The sequence below is a fragment of the Sorex araneus genome, chromosome 1, assembly GCF_027595985.1.
Source record: "Sorex araneus isolate mSorAra2 chromosome 1, mSorAra2.pri, whole genome shotgun sequence".
NCBI classification, from domain to species: Eukaryota; Metazoa; Chordata; class Mammalia; order Eulipotyphla; family Soricidae; genus Sorex; species Sorex araneus.
In genome coordinates this window covers 71,765,576-71,792,272 of record NC_073302.1, presented here as the reverse complement: position 1 = coordinate 71,792,272, position 26,697 = coordinate 71,765,576, and the positions used below count along the sequence as shown (strand labels likewise).

Below are 26,697 nucleotides of genomic sequence, written 5' to 3'. Positions count from 1 at the left end.
GTTGCCCTGCTTAATAGGCTTAGCTTTCTGGGAACACGTTTGTTTTATTTTACCTATTAACACAAGCCCACACTGTGCACTTTGGCTATCACAAATAACATTCCCCACGTTTTGTGTTCTGTGAATTGGTGGGCTTCTTTGTTTTTTTAGGCTCATCTGACCCCCCATTGTAGGCACCCGCATGTGCATATGGTAATGCCCGATAAAGCAACCTTTCTCACTGAAGGTCAATGTTTGTGTGTTCTGACTGTGTGGACTGAATCTATGAATGTGTTGCATCTTAAAGAGGTTTTTCCACATAAGTTTCTGGTATTTCTGGGGCAGAAGGCCAGGATGGCTTGCAGAGGTAGGGAGAGTAGCTGTTGACTGCTTTTTTGCATTTGATTTTTTGTCCTTGATGAGAATTGTCAATAAGCCAGCTCTGTTTCGTGTGGTCGCTCTGTCTTGGCAGGGTAATTGTTTCTCTGCACACCCTCCCTGGGTTTGTGCTTCACCCCAGGGCAAATGAACTCCCAGGTGAGTTCAGAGGCTGAGACTATTTCACATTCTCTTGGGACAGGCCACTCCATGTTGTGTGTGTAAGGAGTGTGTGTTTGTCCTCTTGTTCAGATAATCACCATTGCATACTGTTGATTTGAAAACAAAACACCTTTATTCTCTGGACAGTCCAGTACTGTGTGAGATTGAATAAACCTTGAGAAGTGCGGCAGAGGCTGGTGGCTCCCTCCTTCACTGCCTAGACTTGGCCGACTCCTTGGCCATAGAGTGTTTGCCATGCAGGGTGCATGAATTTAGAGTTTATATTCCCTCCCCTGGCCCCAGCTGTACCACTGATGGTGTCCTAGCATTTTTCCCAGGTTCTGCCTCTGCTTAGAGTACTCATTACTCGATAGCTCGTGATCTCTTTATGGGATGAAGTTTCTGGAAACATGTTAGGTTTCTAGTGGTCCAGATGGAGGAAGTTGGTACAACAAACATCACTGTTTTGTTAGTAGTAATTACAGGTTTGACATTGGCAAAACTGGAGCTGTTGAAGCACAGGCAGTTATGTGGCCTCTGTCATATTCTCCTTGGTCACTCAAAACATTTTAGTAGTGACTCAATTTGGACTTTGGAATTTATTTCTTCCTGTCAGGATTGAACTTTCTTTTATCTAAGATGTTGACTGCTGTACAGAAGTGCTTGGATCTGTGCATGCATGTAGTGAAGTACTTGTGCTGCAGTGAGGAAGGACATGGGCAGTAGGTGTCTACCATGATGGCCCACAGGCCCCTGTTGCCTGGTGAGGTGGTCACTCTCTGCCTCTTAAACAGGTAGCAGCCTCTTTCGCCTTGTGTTTACCATGTTTCTCTCTTTTCTGTTTTTTCTTTATCCACACCTGACTGTGTTCAAAACTCCTTCTAGCCTTGTGCTCAGAAGTCACTCGTGGGTTCAGGGCACCATGTGTGGTGCTGTGGATGAGAGCCAAGTCAGCCACACTCCAGGCTAGTACCTTCACTCCCGTACTGTCCAGCCCTGTACCAGGTCTCTTGGTAGCATCATTTCCCTTTGTGCTTGAATTTAATCACATTGTTGTATTGATTGTGGTCCCTCAGCATACAAAACCCACTGCTAAATGAAATTGCCAAGGATGCTTTTCTCCGAACATGCCACCTTATTAAGCGATACGTGTCTGTGTAGATGTATGTGGATGCAGATACAGGTTCACATACAATCCAAGTTGTCGGCCTTGAGAGCCTTGCAGTTGCTGTGACCACCACTATGAAAAGCCAGACGCCTCCGCCTCCAGCCAGAAGAGATAAGAGGACAGGATGGGCACAGTCTTCCTTGGTGATGGGGTTGTCAGAACATGCCCTGACCTTCTTTTGTTTGGACACGGAGAGTTCTGTGTCAAGACCCCGTCTTGGACAGGCAGAAAGTCACAAACATGACCTTCTGCTGCTGCGGTTGGTGGGACAGTGAGCGTGAGCAGGGCACAGGGTTGTGGGGACGTTTGTCTTACACGTACCTTTCCCCTGTGTGCTCAGAGAGCAGCCAGGCACTGCGTGAGGGGCGGGGGCTGGCAGCTGGCAAGCCAGGCTTCGGCGGCCAAATGCAGGGCCACAGGGACAGGCTAGGGGAACCAGCAGTTAGGGGCTAAGGCCCAGAGTCATCAGATCAAGACTCTCAGCCACTTAGCGGCTTGACACTCACCAGTGGAAAGCAGCAGTCCCTGCGGTCACTGCCTGTGCCCGTGGATTTTGAGTAGTGTCGTGCACTGTGTTGGACATAGGTCTGTGTGGGTTTGTACTTAATTGTGTGGGTTTGAACTTAGTCATTCCTTTTTTTTCCAGGAATGGTGCCTGTTTGTAAGGTTTTTTTTTTTTTAATATTTTTTTTGCTTTTTGGGTCACACCTGGCAATGCACAGGGTTTACTCCTGGCTCTGCACTCAGGAATCACCTCTGGCAGTGCTCAGAGGACCATTTGGGATGCTGGGAATCGAACCCGGGTCAGCCATGTGCAAGGCAAATCCCCTACCCGCTGTACTATTGCTCCAGCCCCCGTTTTTAAAAATTTTTATTTTGAGGCTATACTTGGCATTGCTGAGGGGTCACTCCTGGCTCCGCACTCAGGTATTGCTCCTAGTGGTGCTCGGGACTGTATGGGATGCTGAGGAGTGAATCCTGGTGTACTCCCTGCTGTGCTATCACACCAGGCCCCGGTAGCAGATGTCTTTTAGCTGGCTACATCTGCCAGCTTCCTTTTCCCCCTAAAGTGTCATGTTCATTGCCCAAGCATGAGATCCCCCTGCCAACCCACGTCTGTCCTCAAGCTTTTCCTCTTTAGCTCTCTAGGCATCAGCACACAAGGTTACTTCACAGCCTGCCCCAGTGGCCAGTTTTGTGCGAGGTGTTCCTCTCATTTGACCTGCTTTTGGCAAAATGATGATTTTAAGAGTGGATGAGATTTTGTCTTCCTGTTGACTTCCACTTGGAGGAGCTTTATTTAGAAGTGTCGGGGTCCTGGCCAGTTGACCCCGGCACACTGGAGTACGGTCCCCCTGGGTCTCCGGACTTACTTCCTATAGGAGAGGGAGTGGGTAGGAGAGAAGCTTCTGCACTGTCCCTCTGTGCACTGCGGACTCCTGCCGCTTCAGAGAAAGAACCACGCGGAGTGGGGAAAGCTGGTGGTCAATCAGCACTCCCTCTATTAGCTCTCACACAGGGGGTTTTGTACCTACAGTTCAGGGGGTAATCCACGTGCATCACATTTACCTCATCAGGCTCACTACAGATTAGTTAATGATTAGCAGCTCCTGCTTTCAGGGACAGGTGTATCAGCTCAGTTATATCCCTCATCCTTAACCAGAGTGCCTATGTCTGTGGAAAGTCTCAGACTAGCTGCTGAGACCTCAGCACAGAAGGAAGGAGATATAGGAAGGGGGAAGGGGAGGGGCATGCCCAGACTGAACCTGTGTGTGTGTGTGTGTGTGTGTGTGTGTGTGTGTGTGTGTGTGTGTGTGTGTGTGTGTGTGAAGCACTGGTGGCTGGAACCCACACAAAAGTAGAACACTCTCATTTGTTGCAGCAAGTACTCTTGAACTGTCGGCAAGCTTCATAATGTTCTGCTGTACATCTCACCTCCACCCCACGCCTAAGCCTTAAACGTGGCTCCTGGAAGAGTTGGTGATGGAAAAGATACAGAAAGGCTGGTGCATATACCGATGACCAGCCCTTTCATCCCCTGCCCCTGCAGCCAGCCACCCCTCTGTTCATTCTTTGTAGTGATTGAAAAGCAATGTCAGTGCAATGCACGTTTTGGGATGGGTCATTAGGTATAGGTTCATATGTATTCAGTGCACCTAGATTTACCTAGGTTAATTTTCATCACTTTTTTCCTTTTTTTATTTTGTGGTGGCTATATCTGGTGGTGCTCAGGGCTAACTCCTGGCTCTGAGCTCAGCTTCACTCCTGGCAGGCTCAGGGAACCATATGGGGCGCAGGGGATTGAACCGGGGTTGCTCTTGTGCAAGACAGATACCCTACTGGCTGTAGTATCGTACCCACCCCTGCTTTAATCACTGTTTTGAACATAAGTTTTATCCCAGTTTTTCACAAATCCCTAAATGTGGGAGTACAGGGAAACAATTTAAGATTGAAAACGTTCTCTTTCTGTACATTCTTTCTCTAGCTTCATCTTTTCCCAGTACTATCTTTAAAAAGCACCATCAAGTCAACAGTCAAATCAAAGGAAAGGGAGTATTAAGGACTTTGGGTAATTCCTCCTTTAGGTTACAGCTCCCACATAGATGAGAGTCCGTTATGTTTTCCTTGATTTGAGGGGAGGCACAGCTCAGTGAAGGTGGGAGAGGCCTAAAACCTTCCTGGTTCAAGTGTACTCAAAAGCTTCAGAGTGGACCTTACGAGTTGGAAGGGGGTTGAACCACTCCCCTCATATTTGGCAAGAAAGCAGTTAGCGTTAACAGAGTGACCCTGGATGTCTTCGACCAAGCTAGGAGAAATCTTTACGCATGGTCACGGGCAAAATAATGGCCTTCTGGGGGTGCACAGCCCACAGTCTGGCCTGGAATGGACACTGAAAAGCACAGTAACTTCATATAGCAAGCTAAAGGTTTGCTTTAGCTTTGTCAGCAGCCGTCCCCCTCCCCCAAATAAATAAAACCCCAGGCGTACTGCAGGGAAGCCCTTGGGGCGGCGGACTGGAGGTGCTGAGCTTCTCAGGAGCAGAGCTGAATTCAGAGGAGTGGGTTAAGGGAGACGACGAATTGGAAGGCGAGGAATGTCAGCTCTGCCCGGCTGCCTCTGTCGTGGCCTCAGGTAGAGGTGATTCTGGGCAGGTACACACAGAGAGGTAGTTTGCTGTTCTGGTGCAGGTTTGCTTTCAGATGGGTTTGCTGTCACCCTTGCCTTGTGGGAGAAACAGACTGTTCCTGCATTTTCTGATTACGACTTTAGGGAGTGATACCACGCCGATGGCACTCAAGGCTACTGTCTGACCTCAGAGGAGCCCAGAGCGGCGAGGACCCTGCTCCTTCCCAACTTTGCTTGCAGGAAGCCCTGCCAGGTGGGATCCCACAGATGAGCAGTAGGAGCAGGAGTACTTGGTTGTTGCAGAGAAACTTGGTGACTCTTCTTGCTTGATGGTCGAGTGACATCGCTGAGCTGTGATGGTGAGAGCAAATGAAGCTACCACTGACTGAGCACTGGTCAGGGGACAGAGCCCAACTCGGCCCACTGTGGCTGCTCGGTGCTGTCTTAACTCCTTGTGTGCTAATTGTACATAAGCACTCGGGCACAGAGAGCCATAGATCCTTCAGGGAACCAGGACTGCTGTCTGGCCGTGCCATGTCGTGGTTAATGGCTCTTTTGTGGGAAGAAATGTTCCAAGCTCAGGAAAAGAGAGATGGCTGAGATCTCTCCTGGCAGGAAAGCTCAGAGAGGAAGATGGGACTCCAGCTCCTGGGTTCATCTACGTGGGAAAAGTGCCTGCAAGGGGCAGTTCTCAAACATTACAGCGATAGGACATTTCCATCCAACAAAAACATTGAGCACCTCAAGGAGCTTTTGTTTATGTGGGCTCTATCTTGGATATTTATCGAATTAGGACAGGAAAATTAAAAAAAAATCTGTCCTTTCAAAAAATCACAAATGAGTTGACATACGTGATGTTAATAAAAAATAATAATAACTCTTTTGAAAACAAGGGAAACAGTGAGGAGGATGGCACGTTCCCTTAGTTTTGACAAATTTCTCTCGTGTGGCTTGTATAGAGAGCACTGGCTTCCCAGAGCCCCTCTCATCTTTATCCAGTCTGTTGGGACTAGAATGTCTGAGAAAGTCCAGCCTCACACCGATAGTTAGAAAATGGAGATGAAGGACCGGAATGATAGCACAACGGGTAGGGCGTTTGCCTTGCACTCGGCCGACCTGGGTTCGATCCCTAGCATCCCATATGGTCCCTTGAGCACCGCCAGGAGTAATTCCTTAGTGCAGAGCCAGGAGTGACCCCTGTGCATCTCTAGGTGTGACCCAAAAAGCAAAAAAAAAAAAAAAAAAAAAAAGAAAGAAAATAGAGATGAGTACTTTGGATAGCCCTGTCAGATGTTTGTAACTGTCAGTCATCGACTCAAACTGGACGAGTGGTGACTTCTTCGGCATCTTAGCTGTGGGATCTCCCAAGCCCCGCTGAGGGACTTTGTGAACTCGGCTCAGAAAAGTCTCCTGGGCCATTCAGCTTGGCCTTGAAATTGATCTTTCACCTGATTCCAAAAGTCTTAGGGAAATAGTAACAGGATTATACAGATCTTTCAAATGTTCAACATTTCATTACAAAATATCAGATTATCTTATTCATTAATACCATTGCTGATACCCAAGTTAGGCTTTACATTTGGGAAGCTATCAGGTACATAGTAGTGGATGGAAGCTTTCCAAATTTTTAACTTTTTACTGAAATGCTCACATTTTTGGCAATAAATGCTTTTTTTTTGAAGCTATGGATTTTTTTTCTCATTCTCAAGAAAATTTCTAAAGTTACTTGACTCAAGCACTATCTGTTGGAAGCTTTCAAATAGTCTGTTAAAACATGTTTAAGTGTTTTTCCTTAAAAACAAAATTGAGCATAATTCACTCAAGCACTTGCACAAGTGCCCTTTTTCAAGACAAAACACCCCTCTTTTGTAATTCTTTCCCACTTTGTCACACAATATTTAATAAATAAAAGATGAACCAGAGCGATAATACAGTATGTAGGACGTTTACCTTGCATGCAACTGACCAGTTTGATCCCTGGCATCCTATATGGTTCTCTGAGCACCACTGGGGTTATTTCCTGAATTCAGAGCCTGGAGTAACCCCTGAGCAAGTGTGACCCAAAAGCAAAAGCAAAAAACAAAACCTAAGAAGATGTGCACAGAGATACTAAGTGAATATATGTATTTTTTCCATCAGGGACAATCAGGTTCTAAAATTGACATAAATTATTAAGAAAGCCACATTTTACACTGGCAGTGGGGAATACAATGACTGAGTACAGTTGGGGGTGGGGTGGGGCAGTTACGTTGGTTATGCTCCAAACACAGTTTTTCTTTTCTTTTTTTTCTTTTGGGTCACACCCAGCGATGCACAGGGGTTACTCCTGGCTCATGCCCTCAGGAATTAATCCTGGTGGTGCTGGTGGACCATATGGGATGCTGGGAATTGAACCTGGGTCAGCCACGTGCAAGGGAAATGACCTACCTGCTGTACTATCGTTCTAGCCCCTAAACACAGTGTTTTTCTTCACCTATTGAATCAGCAGCTTTTTTCTGCAGTTGGAAAAGGCAAATAATATCCTTGTTACTATGAAAATACTTTTGATCACGTGGAATCTTGTAAAGAACTACGGACAGGCTGCCTTCAACACTTTTGGAACCGATGGTATTGAAACCTCAGCCCCCAAAGCTCAAAGATGTTCTCAAACTGCTGCTAGAACCTCTAGAGGTTCTGTCTGTCTGCCAAGGCTCAGTAGAGTAATCTGAGGTGCGGCCTGGCCTGAGGAGTTGTACCCTGCATCCCGGGCAGCCTAGGGGAGAGCTGCTGGTTTAGAGGCGTATTTGGTTCCAGAAGGTTTTACTTCTTAGTGATTTCATAAGAACATGTTCATGATGGTAATTGACAACGGGTCTCTGTTCCTCCACGGTTCCCAGATGCTTCAATGATTTTTAAGAACAGGAGTAGTGAGTGATATGGATGCTCAGACTCAGAGAAGTTTATCGGAGAGTAGAAGAATAAAAAACTTCCCAGCAGGAGAGAAACTTAGTATAGGACTTAGTATGGATTATTTGTGAGGTTTTTATAGGAAACTGGGTCCTTGTGTTACTTGTCAAGTGATGATGCTATTAGAGAGAATGCAAAGATCCTACCGAGTATTTTGGCTGGTTTAGATCTTTTGGGTTATTTATTTATATTATTCTTATAATAGAAGACTACTGCCTTAGGTGTTGTCCATTTTCTCTTAGTGTCCATGAGTCTAAGTTCTGGGAAAGAATTTATGGTCTAGGGAAATTGCTAACTTCCCTTCCTGAGAAAGAGCCCAAGGTTTCACAGAAATGTTTATAGTGTGGAATGGAGACAGCTAAAATGAAACTGCTCTCAGCAGCTGACAAGGGGACGCTGAGGCTTCCTCTTCCATGGGCTTTAAACAGTTTACAGAATGAATGACTGACAACAAATTATACTAAATTGAACGGGTATATTTGTGACTTGCACAAAAGCCAGGAAGCCAACCTGTGAGAGGTGACTTGGTTCTCATCTCTTTGAATTTGCGAAGGAGTCTGCCCTTTCAGCTTCCATCATCACCTTTTGGGAATGGCAAGAATGAAGACAAATGGAATTCTAATTAAGAGAAAAAACATGCACATGAACACACACACACACACACACGTGACTCTGCATATCTCACATCTTTTTTTTTTCTTTTTGGATCACATCCGGCGATGCACAGGGGTCACTTCTGGCTCCGCACTCAGGAATCACCCCTGGAGGTGCCCAGGGGACCATATGGGATGCTGGGAATCGAACTGGGTCGGCTGCGTGTAAGGCAAATGCCCTACCCTCTGTGCTGTTGCTCCAGCCCCATATCTCACATCTTATTGGGACTTTCTATGATGCTCTGACGAGTGGTGTGTGGCATCGCTCGGGGCACCCAGTACTGGGGGAGCCATTGAACTCAGGGCCTTGTGTGTGCTAGGCATGTACTTTACCACTTAAGTTATCCGCCTCCCCAGCCCTGTGATTTGATTCTTTTTTGTTTTGCTTTGTTTGGGGGGAACCATACCTGGCATTGTTCTGGGATCACTCCTGGCAGGCTCCAGTGAGCATTTGGGGATTGAGCCTGGGTTGGCTGTATGCAGGGCAAGCGCCTATCTGCGTACTCTCTCTCCAGCCCCAATATTCTTATATTTTAATTTATTTTGGTGTGTTTGGGAGCCACACCTGGAAGTGCTCAGGACTGCTCCTGGCCCTGTGCTCAGGAATTACTCCAGGGTACCTTATGTGGTGCCAGGGCTCAAACCGTGGTTGGTCATGTGCAAGGCAAGTACTATACTGTTTTTCCAGCACAATCTTATTTTAAAGAAAGAGTTTGGCAGTCAGTAACTTAAAAATGTGTCTCTGACACCCCTCCCTTTACATACCACCTTATTAAGAAAAAAAAAAGACACTAATAAAATTAACTCCAACATTTGGAAGAATTTCTTTGGGAGGGCCCTCACTGCAGTTCTTAGGGACCCGGTGGCCTGTCCCAGCAGTCCCCAGTCCCCAGAGCAGGATAGTTCAGTGCTGTGGCCCGAGGATGCTGTGTTGCTAGGGCTGTTCTGGGGACCCACATGATAGATGGAGTCTGAACCCAGGTGTACCCCTGACTTCCGAGTTAGTGTTCTAGCTCCAAGCACCAACATTTCTCTACAGCGCAGAGCAGGCATTTTTTTTTTTTGATGACTCTTAAGTCCATGTAGAGAATTTATCCCAATCCTGATTGAACATTTCTTCTGGGTGAAGGCTATTCAAGGATGCCAGAATGTTCTGTCAGCGCTCCTGGAGAATAGAGCCCTTGATGGGGAGGAGGCTGCTCTCCTCCGCCCCTGCGCAGCCCTGCCGCCTGCAATCTGCCGGGAGCTGTGGACTGAGTCCCAGACTGTCTCTGGCATCTTGCCACTGATAGGGGACTCTGAGCTCGCCAGAGAGAGAAAACCTCTTTCTTAGCTGCGAGATAGGCTTTCATGGCCACACGGCGGTTCCTAGCAGAGTCAGAGAAAAGGCATTCTCCCATATCTCTCGCCCACTGCGGGGCCAGCGGGTCCCTGGTGACCCTGCAGGAGTCTCAGGCCCCTGGGGGAGGGGGTTACTGAGCCACAGTCAGGGGTGGACGCCCCCCTCCCCACCCCTTTGGACCGTCCCAGAGCCGCTTCTCCATAGTGTCTTCCTTGGAGGGGAGTCTCAACTCCCTTCTCGTGGGTCCAGAGCCACCTGCACTCTCATCCCTTTTCCTTCTGTGTTTGTTTTGTAATTGCCCCTAACAGACAAGTTCTGCAGTACAGGAGGGATGTAGCCCTCTGTCCTGTCTCCCACGGTACCAAGCAGGTCCCCTTGCACACTGTGGGTGCTCAGTGAGTTTCTTGCATGGAACTCGAGCTGTTTCTCCAGCAGGGAAGGCAGCCGGCTGGTGCAGTCGCCCCACTGCACAGTCTGTGCGCCACAGTTCCCTCAGTCTGCACGGGAACTTTTGTTCTTGGAACCCTGTGAGACTTCGGAAGGCCTAATGGGACACAGGGAGCAGCCTTGCCTTCTCCCCTGGTCTCTCCCTCTTGTTTCTCTCCCAGGCCAAGAAGAGTCCCGACGCTCATCATCCCTCAGTCTAAATATCAGGAGCGGACGAATCTGGACATGTGTTTGTCATATGTGTATATTGAAGGCTGCTAAGGGCCGGCAGCTAAGGGAGTTGGGGCATGCACCCCGCTGCCTTCCTCCGGAGCCTGTGAGCCAGCGTCATCATCACCTACCTGGCTTTTAGACCCCAGGTGCCCCCAGAACAGAAACGCAAGAAGGTGATTTTTTTTTCCTGTCCCCATCCAGAGTGCAGCACACTATATTAGAATAGTGGATGATTTGCTCTCTTGGAGTTACTAGACTTATTTAACTGTGAATAGTTTACCTGATAAGCAGTTGTTAAAAATAGCAATTCAGGCGGATTAGCACCTGGCAAGGTGTGGGATTTCAAGGACAAATCCTGGTAGACATATGCTGATCATATTCACGAGGCCTTTGTGAGTTCTGCTTAACAGTCATAACTTGTAGATTTGGGTTTTAATTGTAATAGTTGTAATTTTTTAAAATTAAACTTAAAGGAGGCTGTTGGGTCTGGTTTTATAATTTAAAAAGGGGGTTGTTGGGGCTGGAACCATAGCTCAGCAGGTACGACACTTGCTTTGCGTGCAGCTGACCCAGCTTTGATCCCTGGAATCCCAGAAGGGTCCTCTGAGCTCTGCCACGAGTGAATTTTGAGTACAGAGCCAGGAGTAAACCCTGAGCACTGCTAGGAACTAGCACCCCACTCCCCAAAGGGTGGGGGCAGAGTGTGACTTCGGGTTCGAACCTAAAGGACTCAAAGTGCAACAACTCTGCAAATCTTGACACTAGAGAAGAGCAGGGATATAGCTTTCACATACCTGAAAATGAATTACTGGTTAACTACTATTAATATGCCATGGGCCCAGAGACCAGCCTATAACACTGCAAGATCAATAGGGGTATTTATCATGTGTGGGTATTGATCGCTCATGAAGGAGTGAATCATATTTTACACTGCATATGTTAGTGCGGAGGGAAGAAAAGTAGCAGAGGCAGTGGACTGCTCTAAGAAGTGGATGGTGCACAGGAGAAGAGTGAGCCATGGATTCGAGCAAGGGGCTAGAGGGGCAGAACCCTCCTTCAGCAAGAGGGAATCCTGTCATCATGCAGATGCGGACATTCCTGTACGTACCTGCTGCCTTGGGGAGCCATTGGTGTTGGTTTCCTTCCTGCAGCACTTTGGACTACATCAGCCCTCACAGTGCTCGAAACATCTCGTTTCATACATATGTTTGAGTCTTTCTGGGGGCTTGGGGATTAACCCTTGTAATCACTGGTCCGGAAAGAGACCACGTTTTCTTGGAAACAATGCTGTTGTGCTTTCTGTTGTTACTGTCATTGTTTTTGCTTTGTTTTGGGCCATACTGAGTGATGCTCAGGGTTACTACTGGCTCTGAACTCAGGGATACTCCTGGTGGTGCTCAGGGGACCATATGGGGTTCCAGGGACAGAAGCTGGGTTAGCCGTGTGCAAGGCATATGCCTTCCGTGCTGTACTATCTCTGTTGCCCTTACTATTGTCATTGTTTACGTGACCTTCGCCACTTTTTATTCAAGAAAAATAGTGAGATCTAGCTTCAGATTCATTCAGAGGCCAGAGAGATAGTACAGTGGATAGGACATTTGCCTTGTATGCGGCAGACACCAGTTCAGTCCCCACCCCCCTACTCCCCGCACTTCATAGGGTCCCCTGAGTGCAGGGGCAGAAGTAACTTTAGAACATCTCCTCATGGCACAAGAAAAAAAAATAAGAACAAGTTTTGTTCAGGGGCCAGGAGAGCTCCAGTTGTCGGGCACATGGTTAACATGTGCAAGGGGCCTGTGCTCTGCCTCCTGTCCTGGGGGTGGTCCTGTGTCCTTGTGCACCACTGCCTCTCGGGTCAAGCTCTGCCTTAAGCAGTCCTCAACACTTGTAAGCAGTGCTGTGCTGTGTACAGGCTCTTCTGAAAAAATTAATAAAAAAAAACTTTTCTTTTTTTCTTATTTTTTTTTTTGGCTGCAAACTCTGAAGTATAAAAGCCTTTTTCTTTTTAACACTTGTGTGGTCTTCACCCGTGCATGTGGTCATTCCTTGGCTTAAGCCTCCCCAGCATGGCGGGGCCCTAGGTGTGGGGCTGGGAAGGAGGAGGTGACAGTCCTAGCCAGGGACTCAGTAAATGGTGGCCAATTCAGCTTAGATTCACAGAACAAGCTGTCAGTTTTCATTCTGCGACTGAGAGAATGGTCAGAAGTAGCCCACCAATGGCCTGTTGTCCAGTGAAAAGCCCCTTTTTAGTGTACATATTACAAGTTTTCAAATTTGCTATGGTTACTGTAGATATTTAGCTAGTTGGATATCTTTCATATTTTCATCAAGTAATAGTGATATTTAGTCTAATTTACCTGCCAGCTTCTATGACAGCCCAGCATTGAGAATGTCTTCGGGAATTCGGCTGTAGCAGAGCTTGGAGGAATGGCAGGTCCTGCCCGCTCCAATCTCTGCTGGGCCTATGAGATGCCTATGTTCTTCCTGGGGCTGGCGGAGCATTCATTCATGCTCGCTCAGCAGTTCAACACGGGCTGGAAGGGAAGCTGGGTGGCTTCCCTCCTCCTTCCTGTAAGTGCTAACAGTGAGATCTAGTTGTTTGAATGGGATTCCTAGAACTTCAGCTAGGCCAGTCCTTGCCTTAAGCTTCTTTTCATTCCTGTTTGCACGCTAGTAATTATCCTTCCACATAATCTATCAAATAAGTCATTCTAAGCTGATTTCTTCTCTTATCTTTTTTGGGGGTGTGAGGGGCACCCACAAGTGGTGTTTAGTGCTTTCTTTTGCCTCTGTTTAGGGATCATTCCTGGTTTGGCTCAGGGGACCATATTGGGTGCCGGGGATCAAACAGTGGTTTGCTGCATGCAAGGCAAATGCCTTACCCTCTGTACTATCACTTTGATGCCTTCTCTTGTCTTTTAAGATACCAGCAATAGTCAAGTGTGTGTGACTCTAGCTATTGCAACAACAAGGCTAAGAGGAAAATGGGAATATTAATTATGCTAACACTACTCATTCTTTTTGATTATTCAAAAGATTTAGAACAGATATTAAAGCCAGAGTCTCTGACTTCACATCTAGCAAAGTGCCTAGCAGATATAAGAGGCCACTTGAACAGATGCAGTGCTTGACATGAAAATGGAACGACTTGAACTGATAACCTCTGCTCCCTCCCAACACCCACTACGTTCTGGAACTAGTTCTGGAGATGAAAACCAGCATTCGGACACGTGCGTGTACACACACACACACACACACACACACACACACACACACACACACCCTTCCTACACACACACACACACACACACACACACACACACACACACACACACCCTTCCTTATGTTCTACCTTCCCAAGATCAGGGAGCTCTTATTTGACTCTGTCAGATAAAGGCCAGGTTACCGCCGTTCCCTGTCATGGGTTTTGGTCAAACTCAGATAGCTGAGCCTGACCCCCTGAGTTTCTGTCTCGGTGAGTCTGGGTGCCAGTGTGCATCTCTGTGAGGTCCCATGTGGTGCTCATGCAGCTGTTTCAGTGACCACTCTTGAGAGCCACAAAGCCTGTGGTTAGAAGATCCAGTTTTCAACCTTTGGATTGCCATGGCTGGTAGCCAGGAACTAGCACGGCAGTTTGGTCCTGGGCTCCTTTGGCCTCCCAAGCATCACCTGGGTGCAGTCCTGGAGGCCCCAACACTGCCAGGTTGACCTGGGGAGCCCAGCACCTCAGGGCCTGTGCACAGACACTGGTTCCCTGAGCATCACTGGGGAGGACCCCACCCACAAACAAAAGCTGGGAGTCATGAAGCCTTTTTTTTTTTTTAATTTTAAATGAGAGTTTTTAATCAGGAACCACAAAATAGAATTTGGTGTTCTGTCCAGCCCAGTGTCCTTTAGTTCGTGTGTCTTGGGCACAGAGCCTTTGCTTTTTCAAATGCCATTTGTTAGGGATACTGAAATATTTCAAGAGTGAAACAGGTAGGCATTCACTTTTTTTTTCTTTTGTTGTCTTTCATTTTAGAATTTTCTTATTTTTAAAGAACTGTGATCTAGAAAGTTATAGATAATTGAATTTTAGAGGCATCTATTTTTTTTAAAGTTAAATGATTATGTAAATACTGACAAAAAGGGAAAGTACTCCAATGTATGTCTTTGTTTCATTTTGGTTTGGGGGGAAGCCACATCTGGCTATGCTCAGAGTTTAACTACTGGCTCTACATTCAGGCATCACTTCTGTGGTGCTCAGGGGACCATAGGTAGTACAGGAGATTGAGTCCAGGTCTGCTGCATGCAAAGCAAATGTCTTACCTGCTGTCGTATATGACTCCAGCCCCTAATAGAGATATCTTAGTGTCATATTATTTGAAAGAGAAAATAAAAGATGGTGAAGTGGAAAAGAGATGTCATTGTTAACTAATTACAAACAGCTGTACCCAAACCAATCTTTGCTCTGGCCTGACATCGCATTTTGAGTTTTGCTTTGAAATGTATTGAGGCTCTCTTGTTTTCTTGAGTTATTACTGCCCTTATTTTCTTAGTGAGTAAATTGCAGTCTGATGGAAGGGTCTGGCTAAGGTTATGCTGTGAAAATTGAGGGCCCTCTGCCCTAATCTAGAAGGCTGGCCATTGGGTTTCTGCTTAATTCTCCACCTTCTGGTGCGGTTTGTTTTATTTGGAGCGTAGTCCTAAACAGTATCCTATTCTTCACACTATGGGGTTAAGCCGTGTCGGATGTCTATTAAGATGATCTGTGTGATCATCTAGTGTGATAGGACCTTTCATTCATTTTCTCTCTAGACTTTATCCTCTAGGTCCCTTTTGTGATCCTTGCAATTGCTTTTACAATTAGAAAAGCAGTAAAAGCATTGGAAATGAAAGAAGTGGATTCCGAGATGAACACATCATGCACCTTAATTGGTGTATGTGAAGAACAAAATGCCAAGGGGGGAAGTTCCAGAGAGTTGATTTCACTCTCCAGGTGGGACCGGGCAATGGTGCTGCATCATGTGTCTGCTTAGCTGGCAAACAGGATAGAAAGAGAATCGTGGCTTGGCAGAGCCAAAGGAGGATGGACTTGGTATCTTCTCAACAGAGAGACTCGCATGCTGGCTGTGCAAGTATTCTGCTGTAGCTCTCATCCGACCTCCCGTGCTTGCAAGGCATAGCCAGGCTCTGTCTTATTTGCTTGTTCTTTTCCCTTTGAAAGAGGAAATGAAAGATGGTGAAGTGAAAAAAATGATGGTATCCAAGCAGTGGGCACTTTCTGAGCATTGATTTGCTGTAGGCCAGGCATTGTGCTGGGACTGTCTGTCCCTTACTTAGACACCCTGCCTTTCTATGCTCCACCCTTCACAATATTTTTAAATGGAAATAAATAAAAAGACCTTATCACGCCCAGAGCCTCCTTGTTCCCCCTTCACATTTGCTTTCAGTACCAGGCTGGCTGCCTGAGACACAATCATTGGTTGATCTCTTCCACATCAACTACCATGTGCTGGGCACTGGGGCCCCGAAGAGTGAGCCAGGAAGTGAGGTGCCTGCTTTCTGGAACTTTCTGGAAGGTGAAGTGCCTGCTTTCTGTGCTGCTGCGAGGTTCTGGCCGGAGAAAGAGAAGCTAGCAGAAGAGGGCTTCTCACGGATTTCATCGCCTGTTTCCTTGCTTCTTTAGGTTTCTGCTCCTTCGTGCTAAAGCCAGTCCGTAAAGGCCTGGTCCTCGGAGGAGTCCTTTCCAGAACTAGCAGCAGTGACGCTGAAGACCGCCTCCTCCACGGTCCCGGTCAGCACTGGTGCCTGTGACATTGTGTCCTCTCCGGAGTCCTGGCGATCTGGCCTTAACTCACTCCTTCTCTTGGAACACGCTCTTTCAGAACAATTTCTCCCTAGATGCCGTCAGCGATTTCTCACGGCGTGGTGCAGTCTCTGCTTCCTCCCCCTAGACCGTCCCTGCACCCACATTCCTCTCTGGCTTCTTCATTAAACAGAACTGACCTCAGCCCCCCTTCCTGCCGCAGCCCCTGCTTCTGTGTACCTCTGCGTACCTGTGTACCTGTGTACCTCTGTGTGTCCAAGTCCCATCTCTCACCCCAGCACTGGCCCGTGTCCCTCCTATCAGGAGCCTTCCAGAGTGCTCTAACCACTCAGTTCCATCTTGTTTAAGAACCGTTTCCACCTTTTAAGAATTTCCACCAGATCAAGTGATGCTGAAATCCAGCATGGACCTTCTTCTTGCCTAGAGACCTGGAAGAGCACTGAGGTGCGAGCCACCCTGTCCTGACCTCCTGTCCAGTGCTTTGAGCTCATTATCTCTTCTCACCCAGACCCCCACTCCAACGTCCGTCCCTGCTTCCTTCCTGTTGTCCTTCTCTCATCAGACCTTCGTAGTTTTCACCGGCTACCTGATTCTCAGAGAGGAGAGAGAGAGTGTCCTGGCTCCGGGGCGGGTTCAAGGGCTGCTCCTGGAGGTTCTTAGGGGACTTGCAGCAGTGCCAGGGAGAGCCACGGCCACCGCAGGCACGGCAAGTTCCTTAACCCTGCGTTATTTCCGTGGCCCCGCCCCATTCTTTATCAAAGTGCAGCTCAGATGCCACCCCCTCCAGCTCCCAGAAAGTTCTCTGCCACTCCTTCCTAGGCTTCCAGTCATCTCTCCCATGTCTGAGTTTCCCTGAGTGTATGGGTGACCCTGTGCGTGGCGTGGCGTTGAGGTTATTATAATCCCATACTGAATTCTTATTCTAGCTGTAGGCGCCTGCCAGCAGCTGGCCCTGGGCAGGGTTTCAGGCACCTGCATTGGCTTTTTGAGTTGCTGTTCCCCGGAGGCCCAGTTAGAAGTCTAGTCCTGCCCTAGGCACACCACAGCCTGTGGGTTGCATCTGCTCCTTGTCCGGGCCTGTGGGTGGAGTTGGGCTGCAACCCCGACAGACAGCGGCCCTTCATGCCACTCGAGGCCCAGAGCCGCAGATGGTCCCACATAACTGCCCTTTCACAGCAAAGGCCTACCCAGCCTCTGTCCACCAGTGTCCAGACTTTGGAAGGATACTGTATCCGCTGTGGAAGGAAGTGAAGGAAACAATGTTTGTTTCAACTCTTCACCTCTTTGCTTTCATTTTCTAGCATATCTACATGGCTATCATAGCTAGGTGCTGGCTTTTTTAAAATTCACTGTATCACGGTCATCCAGTTGCTCATCAATTTGCTCAAGCGGGCACCAGTAACATCTCCATTGTGAAACTTGTTGTTACTGTTTTTGGCATATCCAGTATGCCACGGGTAGCTTGCCAGGCTCTGCTGTGCGGGTGGGATATTCTCGGTAGCTTGCCGGACTCTCCGAGAGGGACAGAGTAGAACCCAGGTCAGCTGCGTGCAAGGCAAATGCCCTAATTTGCTTATAATAGAGTTGCTGGCAACCAAGTTATTGATTAGATTGGATCTCTAGATTTTGGATTGCTATACCTCTGGGTAGAAAGAAGACTGTCAGATTTTATACAGTGAAAAATGACTTAATAGGTGTTTTATATTCTCAGAAAAAAAGTCTTGCTAAGTAATTTTGTTGGAAGAAGTAATTTTAATAAATAAGTTTTAAAATAAACAACAAATAATAAACAGCTAAAAATGTGTAAGAAGAAATAATTGTCTTTGTTTTGGGAGGGCCAAACTTGGCTGTGCTCAGGGCTTACTCCTGGTTCTGTGCTCAGGGATCACTCTTGGCGGGTTGGAGGATCGTATGGGTTTCCAGGGATTGAACCTGGGTTGACCACATGCAAGGAAAGCCCCTACCCGCTGTACTATAGCTCTAACCCTGAAATAATTGTGTCTTAGGTCAGCCTCGCGGACTGGCTTTTATTTTGGTTACAGGAATGCACCACTTCTGAAACTGTGCTCAGCGGCTCTTTAACTCTTAAGGAGGAAAACAATATGTGTGCCAGATTTTGCAGTTAAAGTTTTGCAGACCCAGGTTTCTACGTATTTATTCTCTTGGTTCTCTCTCCAGAGGGACGCATGGTCATCCAGGATATTCCGGCTGTCACCAGCAGAGGGCACATGGAGAACACCCCTGACCTGGTTTCTGACTCCACCTACTACAGCAGCTTTTACCAGCCGTCTCTGTTCCCGTACTACAACAATCTGTACAACTATCCGCAGTACTCCATGGCCCTGGCTGCTGATTCTTCTTCCGGGGATGTGGGAAGCCCTCTCGGGGGGTCCCCTGTGAAGAACAGCCTTCGGAGCCTCCCGGGACCGTATGTGCCTGGTCAAACAGGAAATCAGTGGCAGGTAAGATGCTGCCCAAAGCAGAGTGGGTTATGGGACCCCACCCCCAGCCCCCACACAAACACACAGACTGCATGCACACATGAGCTCTGTGGGATGAAAACCCCAGGTGCACTTGCAGTTCTCAAAATCAGGGAGAGAGCCATTATCTGGAGATGTCTTCCTCAGCAGCAGGCCGAGGTGGTCTGAGATGGATTCTCCTCGGGGGGGAATGTCAACCCCGGGGCCCTTCACCTCAGCACCACCTGGCTGCCCTCTGGCTGTAAGGTGCACTGTGATTCTCTGAGCTGATCTGGGGTGCATTGAGCACGCCTAGACTTTTGGCAGAATTTTGGGTCTAATACAGTGTGATATATGTCTTTGAGAGTCTGTCCATATTTTTCAAGTGGGTTGAAATTTTCCTCCGATACTTTCCATTCTGCCCCAGCAGATTCTAGATGAAGGGGGAGATGGTTGCTGCTCAATCAGCCCACCTTTGGGATTCTCTCCTTACCCCCATGAATGACTTGCAGGGCATGTTAAAATGTTGCTTTTAATTCCTGGGGATTTTCAGTCCCGTAAGCCTTCCACGTGGTTCATTTTCAGAGTCAAGCTAACTTTAGAAGGGAGCAGTGAAGCACACTGTGTGGTAATTGAGAGGCAGTGTAAGTGGAGAGGAAGGGTTTTGATTCATGGAGCTTCGTGCTGGGCTCCTTTAGGCCGTTCAAAGCTCCAGTTGGATTTTATGATCTGGGGCAGGTTTTGGGTTGATTTCCATTAGAGACTGCCCTCTCTGGAAGGAGAAATAAGTATCACAGTTTTTGAATGAACGGCCAGCTCATCCTGCATTGGAAGATTCTGGTTTTGTGCTGAGTCCAGACTTTCAGGGATCAAGTGGCAGGGCCTGGAAAACCTGTTGGCTTAGGAGATGAAGGATGAGAAAGCAAATGATGTCTGAAAGACAGCTCCAGGAGAGTTTCACAGAGCATCAGAAATCTCCTTGGTTCATTGCCCCTCCATCTTGTCGGAGCCTCAGATGTGTCTGACACGCTGTTTCTTTGAACTCTACCTGCAAACCTAGGGAGAATGAGTGGCGGAGGGCTGGGATTTCCCTGCAGAGCCTCCCAAGGGTCTCCTCTCGGAGGGACAGTGTGTGGAAGTGCTCCCCACAGGTGAGCCTGCTGCTTGCCGGGGTGGGAGGGAAGGTCAGTCCTGAAGTGTCTAAATCCTGTGAGCGGCACTGTTTGATGCTGCTCCTCAAACCTCAGTGATGCATTGAGGAGACTCCGGGGCAGTTTTTGGGCAAACGTATTTGTCCCAAAGGTCTATGCCTTAATTCCTGCCAGTCACTGTTGGTGACTCATTCTCATATAGCATCATTTTGCAGGGATACATTTCCTCTTAGGAATAACATGCTTGTCGCTCTGTCATTGGCTGAGCGGTGATTCCTCCTGGTACTGTCCACTTTTTAAAGCGGTGGCACCTTGAGAGTCAGGGTCAGACAAACAGGAACCAATAGGATTTCGCCTGTGTCTGTCTGGTTCCAGCGTAGTTCTCCCCTTCACTAATGTAGCTCTTACTTGTATATTATGGCTGCTTATGGTCAAGTTGTTCCCTTGTGAATAAAACGGATTGTCTTGTGTGCTAGTTTAGGGTAATTGGGCTATAAAGTGTCTTCTAGGTGGACTGAGAATCTAAAATTTTTACTTGACCTTTCACATGTGTTCTTTAGCATTAATTACAGCACTGTGGAAACTCTAGCAAAGGCACAGTGTTCCTGGGCACTGTGGGCACTGTGAGTGGGGACAGACTCTGAGCTGAGACCCACCAAGTCCCATAGTTGGAGGGTCTGTTGAGAACCTCAGCCAAGACCCTCCTTCAGGATTTCAGCTCTTCATGGGTTTTGTTTCTACCCAAGTCATTTGCTTTTCTTTGGGGACTCTGAAATTTTCTGCTGAATATATTTCTTCACATGTGGAGGTTAGAAACTTTTAGAAACTTCTAACAAAGATGTGCAGTTCAAAGCTTCTAATACTTCCTTGAACTCTGTAGTCTAGACCTTGAATATCTGTGATACACTACATTTCTTGCTCTTTGTCCGTTGTGATTTGAGTCTGCGCACAGGTGTGTGTATGATTATTCATAAAGGGCATTTGTCAAGGTGAAGGGCTCCACCTCGTGCTTTCTCTGTCCCCTTTCTAAGGGACTGCGGGTTAATCTTGTAAGCAAGTATAAATTAGGTTTGGGATCCTTACAGCCTTGTAGTCCTGCCAGTAGAAATCACTTCCACTGGCATACTTGCCCCATAGAGATAGTGGCATCAGTTTGCCAGATGACAGGCGACTGTCAGCCCAGTGAAGTCTGAGCTGAACCGGACCAGAGTGTCTAGCCCACCCCCATCCTACTGCAGAGAGCACGGATGGCTCTTGCTGAAGAGGTTTGCTCAGCACCGTCAGCGAGTGTGTGACGAAGCCTGCACAGGAGCCGGGCCTAGTGGTCCAAGAGAACAGGACTCTGTTCTGTGAGCAGCGTGGCTTCCTATACCAGGTTTGTCTTTCGTTGTTGTTGTTGCTATTTGTGTGTGTGTGTGTGTGTGTGTGTGTGCGCGCGCCACACCGACCGATGCTCAGGAATTACTCCTGGTGGTACTTGGGGGACCAGATGTAATGCCAGGGATTGAACCCGGTTTGGCCACAAGCAAGGCAGATGCCCTACTCACTGTGCTATCGCTCCAGCCCCGGGTCTTCTAACTTCTAACCATTGGGTAGCCGGGAGCAAAACTCTTTACCTCTGAGTCACTTTTCTGACCTGGAGAGTGGGTGCCTTGGTGGCTTTGTGGGACTGTTGCAGGGAAGCCCAGGGAGATGTGGCTGCAGGGTGGGCTGGGCGGGGGAGGTTTCCCTGCCTGCCCCTGAGTGCCCTGTGTGTCAGAGGCAGCCACTCATCATTTCTTTCACTTGACCCTCTTTTATCTAATTGCCAGTCTTTGTTTCTATGTATTTTCGTTATCTACCTCAGATACCCTTTGTAACAAAAAGACGGTATATAATGTTTTAGTTACTAAAAAATTGACACATGAATGTGGGCCAAATGGGAATGTATATTGAGTAGTTCTTATCATTGGGAGAGGAAGTTTATCCACTTAGGAAATAGAAAACAAAGTACAAAGAGGAGATGGGTACAAAGTATGCCTAGGAAGATACGTATTGTAGAGGAGCATTAATTGCGAATCATGCTTAGACCTAGGAATGCGTTGCTAGTAATACGGAATGGAAGGCCCCTCTTTGTAACTGGAGTTGCTGGGTCTGGGTGTGGGAAGCGCCTGGGGCTGGGGCGACCTGGCCTATGTTTCTGCAGGGAGGGGCTGGCTCTGTTCTCTGCACAGCGGGGAGGACCCGGGTTGGCCCTGGCTGCTCCATTGTCCTCTGCTCTGGAGAGTGTCCTGCAGCTATGCTGGCCCTGTGCTGGTCCCTCTCGCTGACCCTTCTCTGGCCGGGCCCGCCTCCCCCTGAAGGGCCTGAAGTCATTTTTAAGTTTACAGTTAAAAGAAGTGGAGGCTACGCCTGGCAGTGGCTTAGGGCAGGCCGCTCCCAGAAATGCTCGGGAGCCATAGAGTACCAGGGTCCCAACTTTCGGGATCCGTCTCCACTGCCCCGGCAGGGCCTAGGCTGTAGGGAATGTCTCTGCCACCTACTTGCTTGACTCACTGACTCAAGCTTTCCTCCTAGCCTCACCGCGAGTCAGTCTCCTTCCCAGCTACTCCTGCCCTTGCTGTTCTCTGTCTGGGTGAAGGGAGAGCGTCATGCTTCTACCCTTCCTACGGGTTAGTGGGAATTACAGGCTAGTGGAATTATTCAAAAAGAGAAATCGTTGATTTCTTAAATATTTTATTGCATTTTGCTCTGTTGTCTATGGAGGGCTCGACTCCAGTGGAGCTCCGGGTACCTAGGGCCACTCCCGGCAACACTCAACAGAAGATGCAGGCCTGGTGGGGTGTGGCTCGCACCCAGAGTCAGGCCCAATGGAGTGGGGCTCGCACCCCAGAGTCAGGCCCCATAGGGTATGGCCTGCACCCCAGAGTCAGGCCCGATAGAGTGTGGTTCTCACCCCAAGTCAGGCCCGATAGAGTGGGGCTCGCACCCCAGAGTCAGGTCTGATGGGGGGGCTCACACCCTGAAGTCTGGCCTGGGCTAGGGCTTGTACCCTGCCATGCGGGCTGCTTGGGCCCAGCAGTGCTTGAGGGTCATTAGGGCCACCGGGGCTGGGCCCTGAGGTGCTCACGTGGTCACAGTGTCAGGGCTCTCACTCTGGTCTTGCACTCTCTTTGCTCCTGTGATAGTCTCTCTCATTGAGCTATAACTTCCCAGCTTCTGCATGTAGCATAATGAGACCATGTTTGTGTGTATGTGTTATGACGTGATCACCACTATAAGTATAGCCACTACCTGTCACCATGCAGATAGGCAATTTTCCTTGTACTGAGAACTTTTCAGATCTCTCTTAGTAACTTTCAGCTTAACATAATACAGCAGTATTAGCTAGTTACTTGAACTGATTTGTTAACCGGAGGCTTGTCTCTTTTGAGCCATTTCCCCCACTTTGCTCTAGCGATTTCCCCTGAGTCTCCCTGTAAAACCCACAAGCCACAAGTAATTATTGAGCACCCACTAAGTGCAAAACCTCTTGAAAGAAACACAGGGAAGGCTTCTGGGCCAGCCTCCAGAACTGCGGGGCTGTCTCTGTCACCGCCCTGCGTGCGGCACGCTGCTTTATAGCCTGTGGCCTGTCTCCAGCGCATGGAGATTTGTGGCCCAATCATAGATTCCTGCCCTGTTGTGAAACAGGAATAACATTTGTGGCACTGGAACAAACTCACGATGAATGGCTGCTTCCACTGACCAGCGGCTCAATTTCACTTCTGCATTTAATTGCCTGCAAAAGCTGTTTATTGCCTTGTGCACTCCTCCACGGCAACATTATCTCTTAAATAAACATGTTGTACCAGGCTGACAAGGGAGAGGTGCATATCAAGTGAGCAGATGTAAATATGAGAGGACTCGAGCGGTGCCTGGGATTCTCTCAGTCCTGGTGGCGGGCGCCTCTGATTGCTTTCCAGAAGCCTGTGGTGCTTCCAGTCTAATGTGGACACACATTCCAGCCATGCGTAGGGGATGGTTACGACAACCCAGTGGATGGCATCCCTGCCAGGGGCAGGTTGGGACTTAGAAGTGTCCGGTGACTCAGTTGCCCACTTACACCCTGCACCAGAAAGAGTTCCTTTTTGTTTGTTTGTGGGCTACATCTGATGATGCTCAGGGGTTACTCCTGGCTCTGCACTCAGGGCTTTCTTCTGGCGGTGCTCAGGGGACCATATGGGGTGCTAGGAATCGAACCCGGGTCGGCCACATGCAAGGCAACTGCCCAGTCATTGTACTACTATCTCTGGCCCAGAATGTGTTCATTATTAACCAGACATTCATCGAGATCTTAGCATGCGCTAGATATCTTGAAGTTGAATAAAAAAAAAAAAACCTGCAAAAAGTGTGTTTGTGGGGGGTCAGTTGTTATCAACTGGGGAGTGAGAAGGGAAGTTGGGATCTTTTAAGCCCTGGGTTTGAAATGGATACAGGCAGGGAGCAGGCAGGTCTCACAGATGGCCCGTGGCCCATACTAGAAGCGCCCCCTTGTGGGCATTTATGGGGTGACCCTCTTGTCCTTAGGGCCAGTGGGAGGCGCTAAGAAAAGCCTCCACTTCCTGACACACTGAAAAGTGTGGCTGGTGTTTGGGGCGCTTTCAAAGAGCAACCAGAGGAACATTCATTTTTGTTATCATGGTTTGCATCATCAGAACAACGTTTTGGCGAAGGGCCCCTGAAGTCTCATAGTCTGGTAGTGCTGGTGAAGAAGGGGCTTAGAGGACCCAGGCTGACAAGTTTAATTAAAAGCCACTGTTTCGGGACCGGAGAGAGAATACAGCAGAGAAGGCTCTTGCCTTACACGTGAGGGGCCAGGATTTGATCTTAGGCGCCACATAGGGTCTCCGAAGCCGTGCCAGAACAGAAGTAAGCCCTGCGCTCCACTGGGCATGGACATACAAACCCAGTCTTAAGGTTAACGTTAGGAAAAGGCAAAGGTTTAAAGATGAAGCAAGAGACCAAGTGAGCTTGGGTGTCATTTGCCCTTCTGGCGTCCAAGGTGATGTGTGTGTGGCCACATCAGAACCGTGGAAGTGACTTACCTGAGTCACAGCAGCGAATGGAGAGCCAGCCCGCTCTCGCTCCTGACCCACCCTGCTGCCGGCCCAGCTCCACTGCCCGCAGAACTGCTCGCTACTGTCCATGAGAAACAGCCCGCCCGGGCTCTCAGCTCTCCCTTCATGTGGGCTCCGACTCCGGGCGTTTCCCCGAGACAGGCCTCCTGGGAGGGGTCCCCGCCGTGCACACAGGGCAAAGGCCTTTGCTCCTCAGTGAGGGCCCATGGGCTTTCTTTCCCCTCCTCTACTTAAACGTGTGTTTCAGCGATTTTCAGGTCTTAGCAACCATGAGGCAGACATGACTCCGTGTCTTGGGTATGCTAAGACTGAGGCTGAGGGAAGGATCTTTCGCCCAGTCACTCCACTCCGAGTCCGATAGTTGGCAGCGTAGCATCTTAAGTTGGGTTTTTGTCTTCCTGACTCTTAACTTGCAAATTATAAAAACACCTGAGAGCATTTTTTTTCAGATATCAAGCAAAATACATAGGTACCCAAAATAATTTTTTTAAGGAAGTGATGGGAAGGTTTCTCTCTCCCCCCCTTAGTTACCAGGCCCCTCTCATACTTCTGAAAGGAATATACCCAAAAGAGGGTATATTCCCTCTGAATGTATCCCTTTCCTCTGAAAGGAATATACCCAAAAGAGGGGTCCTTGATTGGGACCACCCCCTCCCATTGGTGCATCCACAGACAGACCCCCATGTGGCAGGGTGGGGGTGGGCAACAGGAGAGTGACCCTTGGGGTGCCAGCACCTTCATATCGGACTCCAGGGACTCCCCAGCACTCCTGCAGAAGTACTGTTGTCGGTGTGGGCGAGGAAGCAGGCTGGACAGGGGGCCAGCAGGGCCTCCTGCTGACGCCTTCTAGCTGGAAGGTGCTGGGGGGATGCTGGCCTAGGATTTCCCCTGCTGCCTCGAGCAGCTTCACTCCTTTGCGCTGGCCTTACAGGGCAGCACACATTTGCTCTTCCTTCCAGTTGAAGCCGTCAGTGGTGTGAGGTTGTGTTTTCACCACTGCGCAGTAAATCTTAGCCATTCCTTCCACGATGTCTCTGGAGGCTGATGTGTCGGAGAATGGGAACGTCCCTGCCTTGCTGCCTTGATACAAACCGAGTCTCATCGGCAGGCCTGCGGCTCTGGAGCACGGTCTGTGCAAACATCGGGGGGCGGGGGGGCTGTCCAGCAGCAGTGTCCCACCTGGTCTTGAATGGCTTCTGGAGGTTGATGGCATGTGCGTGTGTGTGCTTACATTAAGAAGGGGGCCCCAGATGTCTCTCCTTGCCCTCCCGGCCGTCTGTCATGCTCAGTGCTCATAAGATACCCTTCACACTGCTGATTTATGCTAAAAGTATCCTAATGTTTCTGACAGCTCATGTGTGACATGAATATAATCCATATTTCTTGCAGCAGCTAATCCAGGCGGCTTATTTCCCGATAGTGCTGATGGGGCTATATCTCTTGGTGTCGCCGCCGCTGAGATTCTGATGGTAACATATTGTTTGTGGGTCACTAGTTTTGTCTAAAACAGTAGGTTGGAACAGAGTAGCAAAGGTTAATTAAGTTTGTCCATCAAGATGGGGACAGATATGGATGCTCCTGGTACCTCTGCTCCTGAAATCAAAGTTCCTGGATGTGGGTTTCAGAGATGTTCTCTTCTTTCAGTTGCCCCTCCCCTCCCAAACAAGTTTCCTGATTGATCTTGAAGTGATGAAAATGTAAAAGAGATCTGAAAGCCAAAGGCCACTCTTCAATATGCAGATTCCTTCATTTAAAATGGGAATGG

At 48.5% G+C, this 26,697-nt stretch overlaps 1 protein-coding gene across 1 annotated transcript in view; it reads left to right on the top strand.

The window, feature by feature from the left end:
• The window catches only part of DMRT1 (doublesex and mab-3 related transcription factor 1), a 103,297-nt gene that overhangs the window by 23,806 nt on the left and 52,794 nt on the right, over positions 1–26,697 (top strand). The window contains exon 3 of the mRNA XM_055123576.1: positions 18,402–18,685. Coding sequence (XP_054979551.1) covers positions 18,402–18,685 — 284 coding nt within the window. The remainder of the gene's footprint in view (positions 1–18,401; positions 18,686–26,697) is intronic.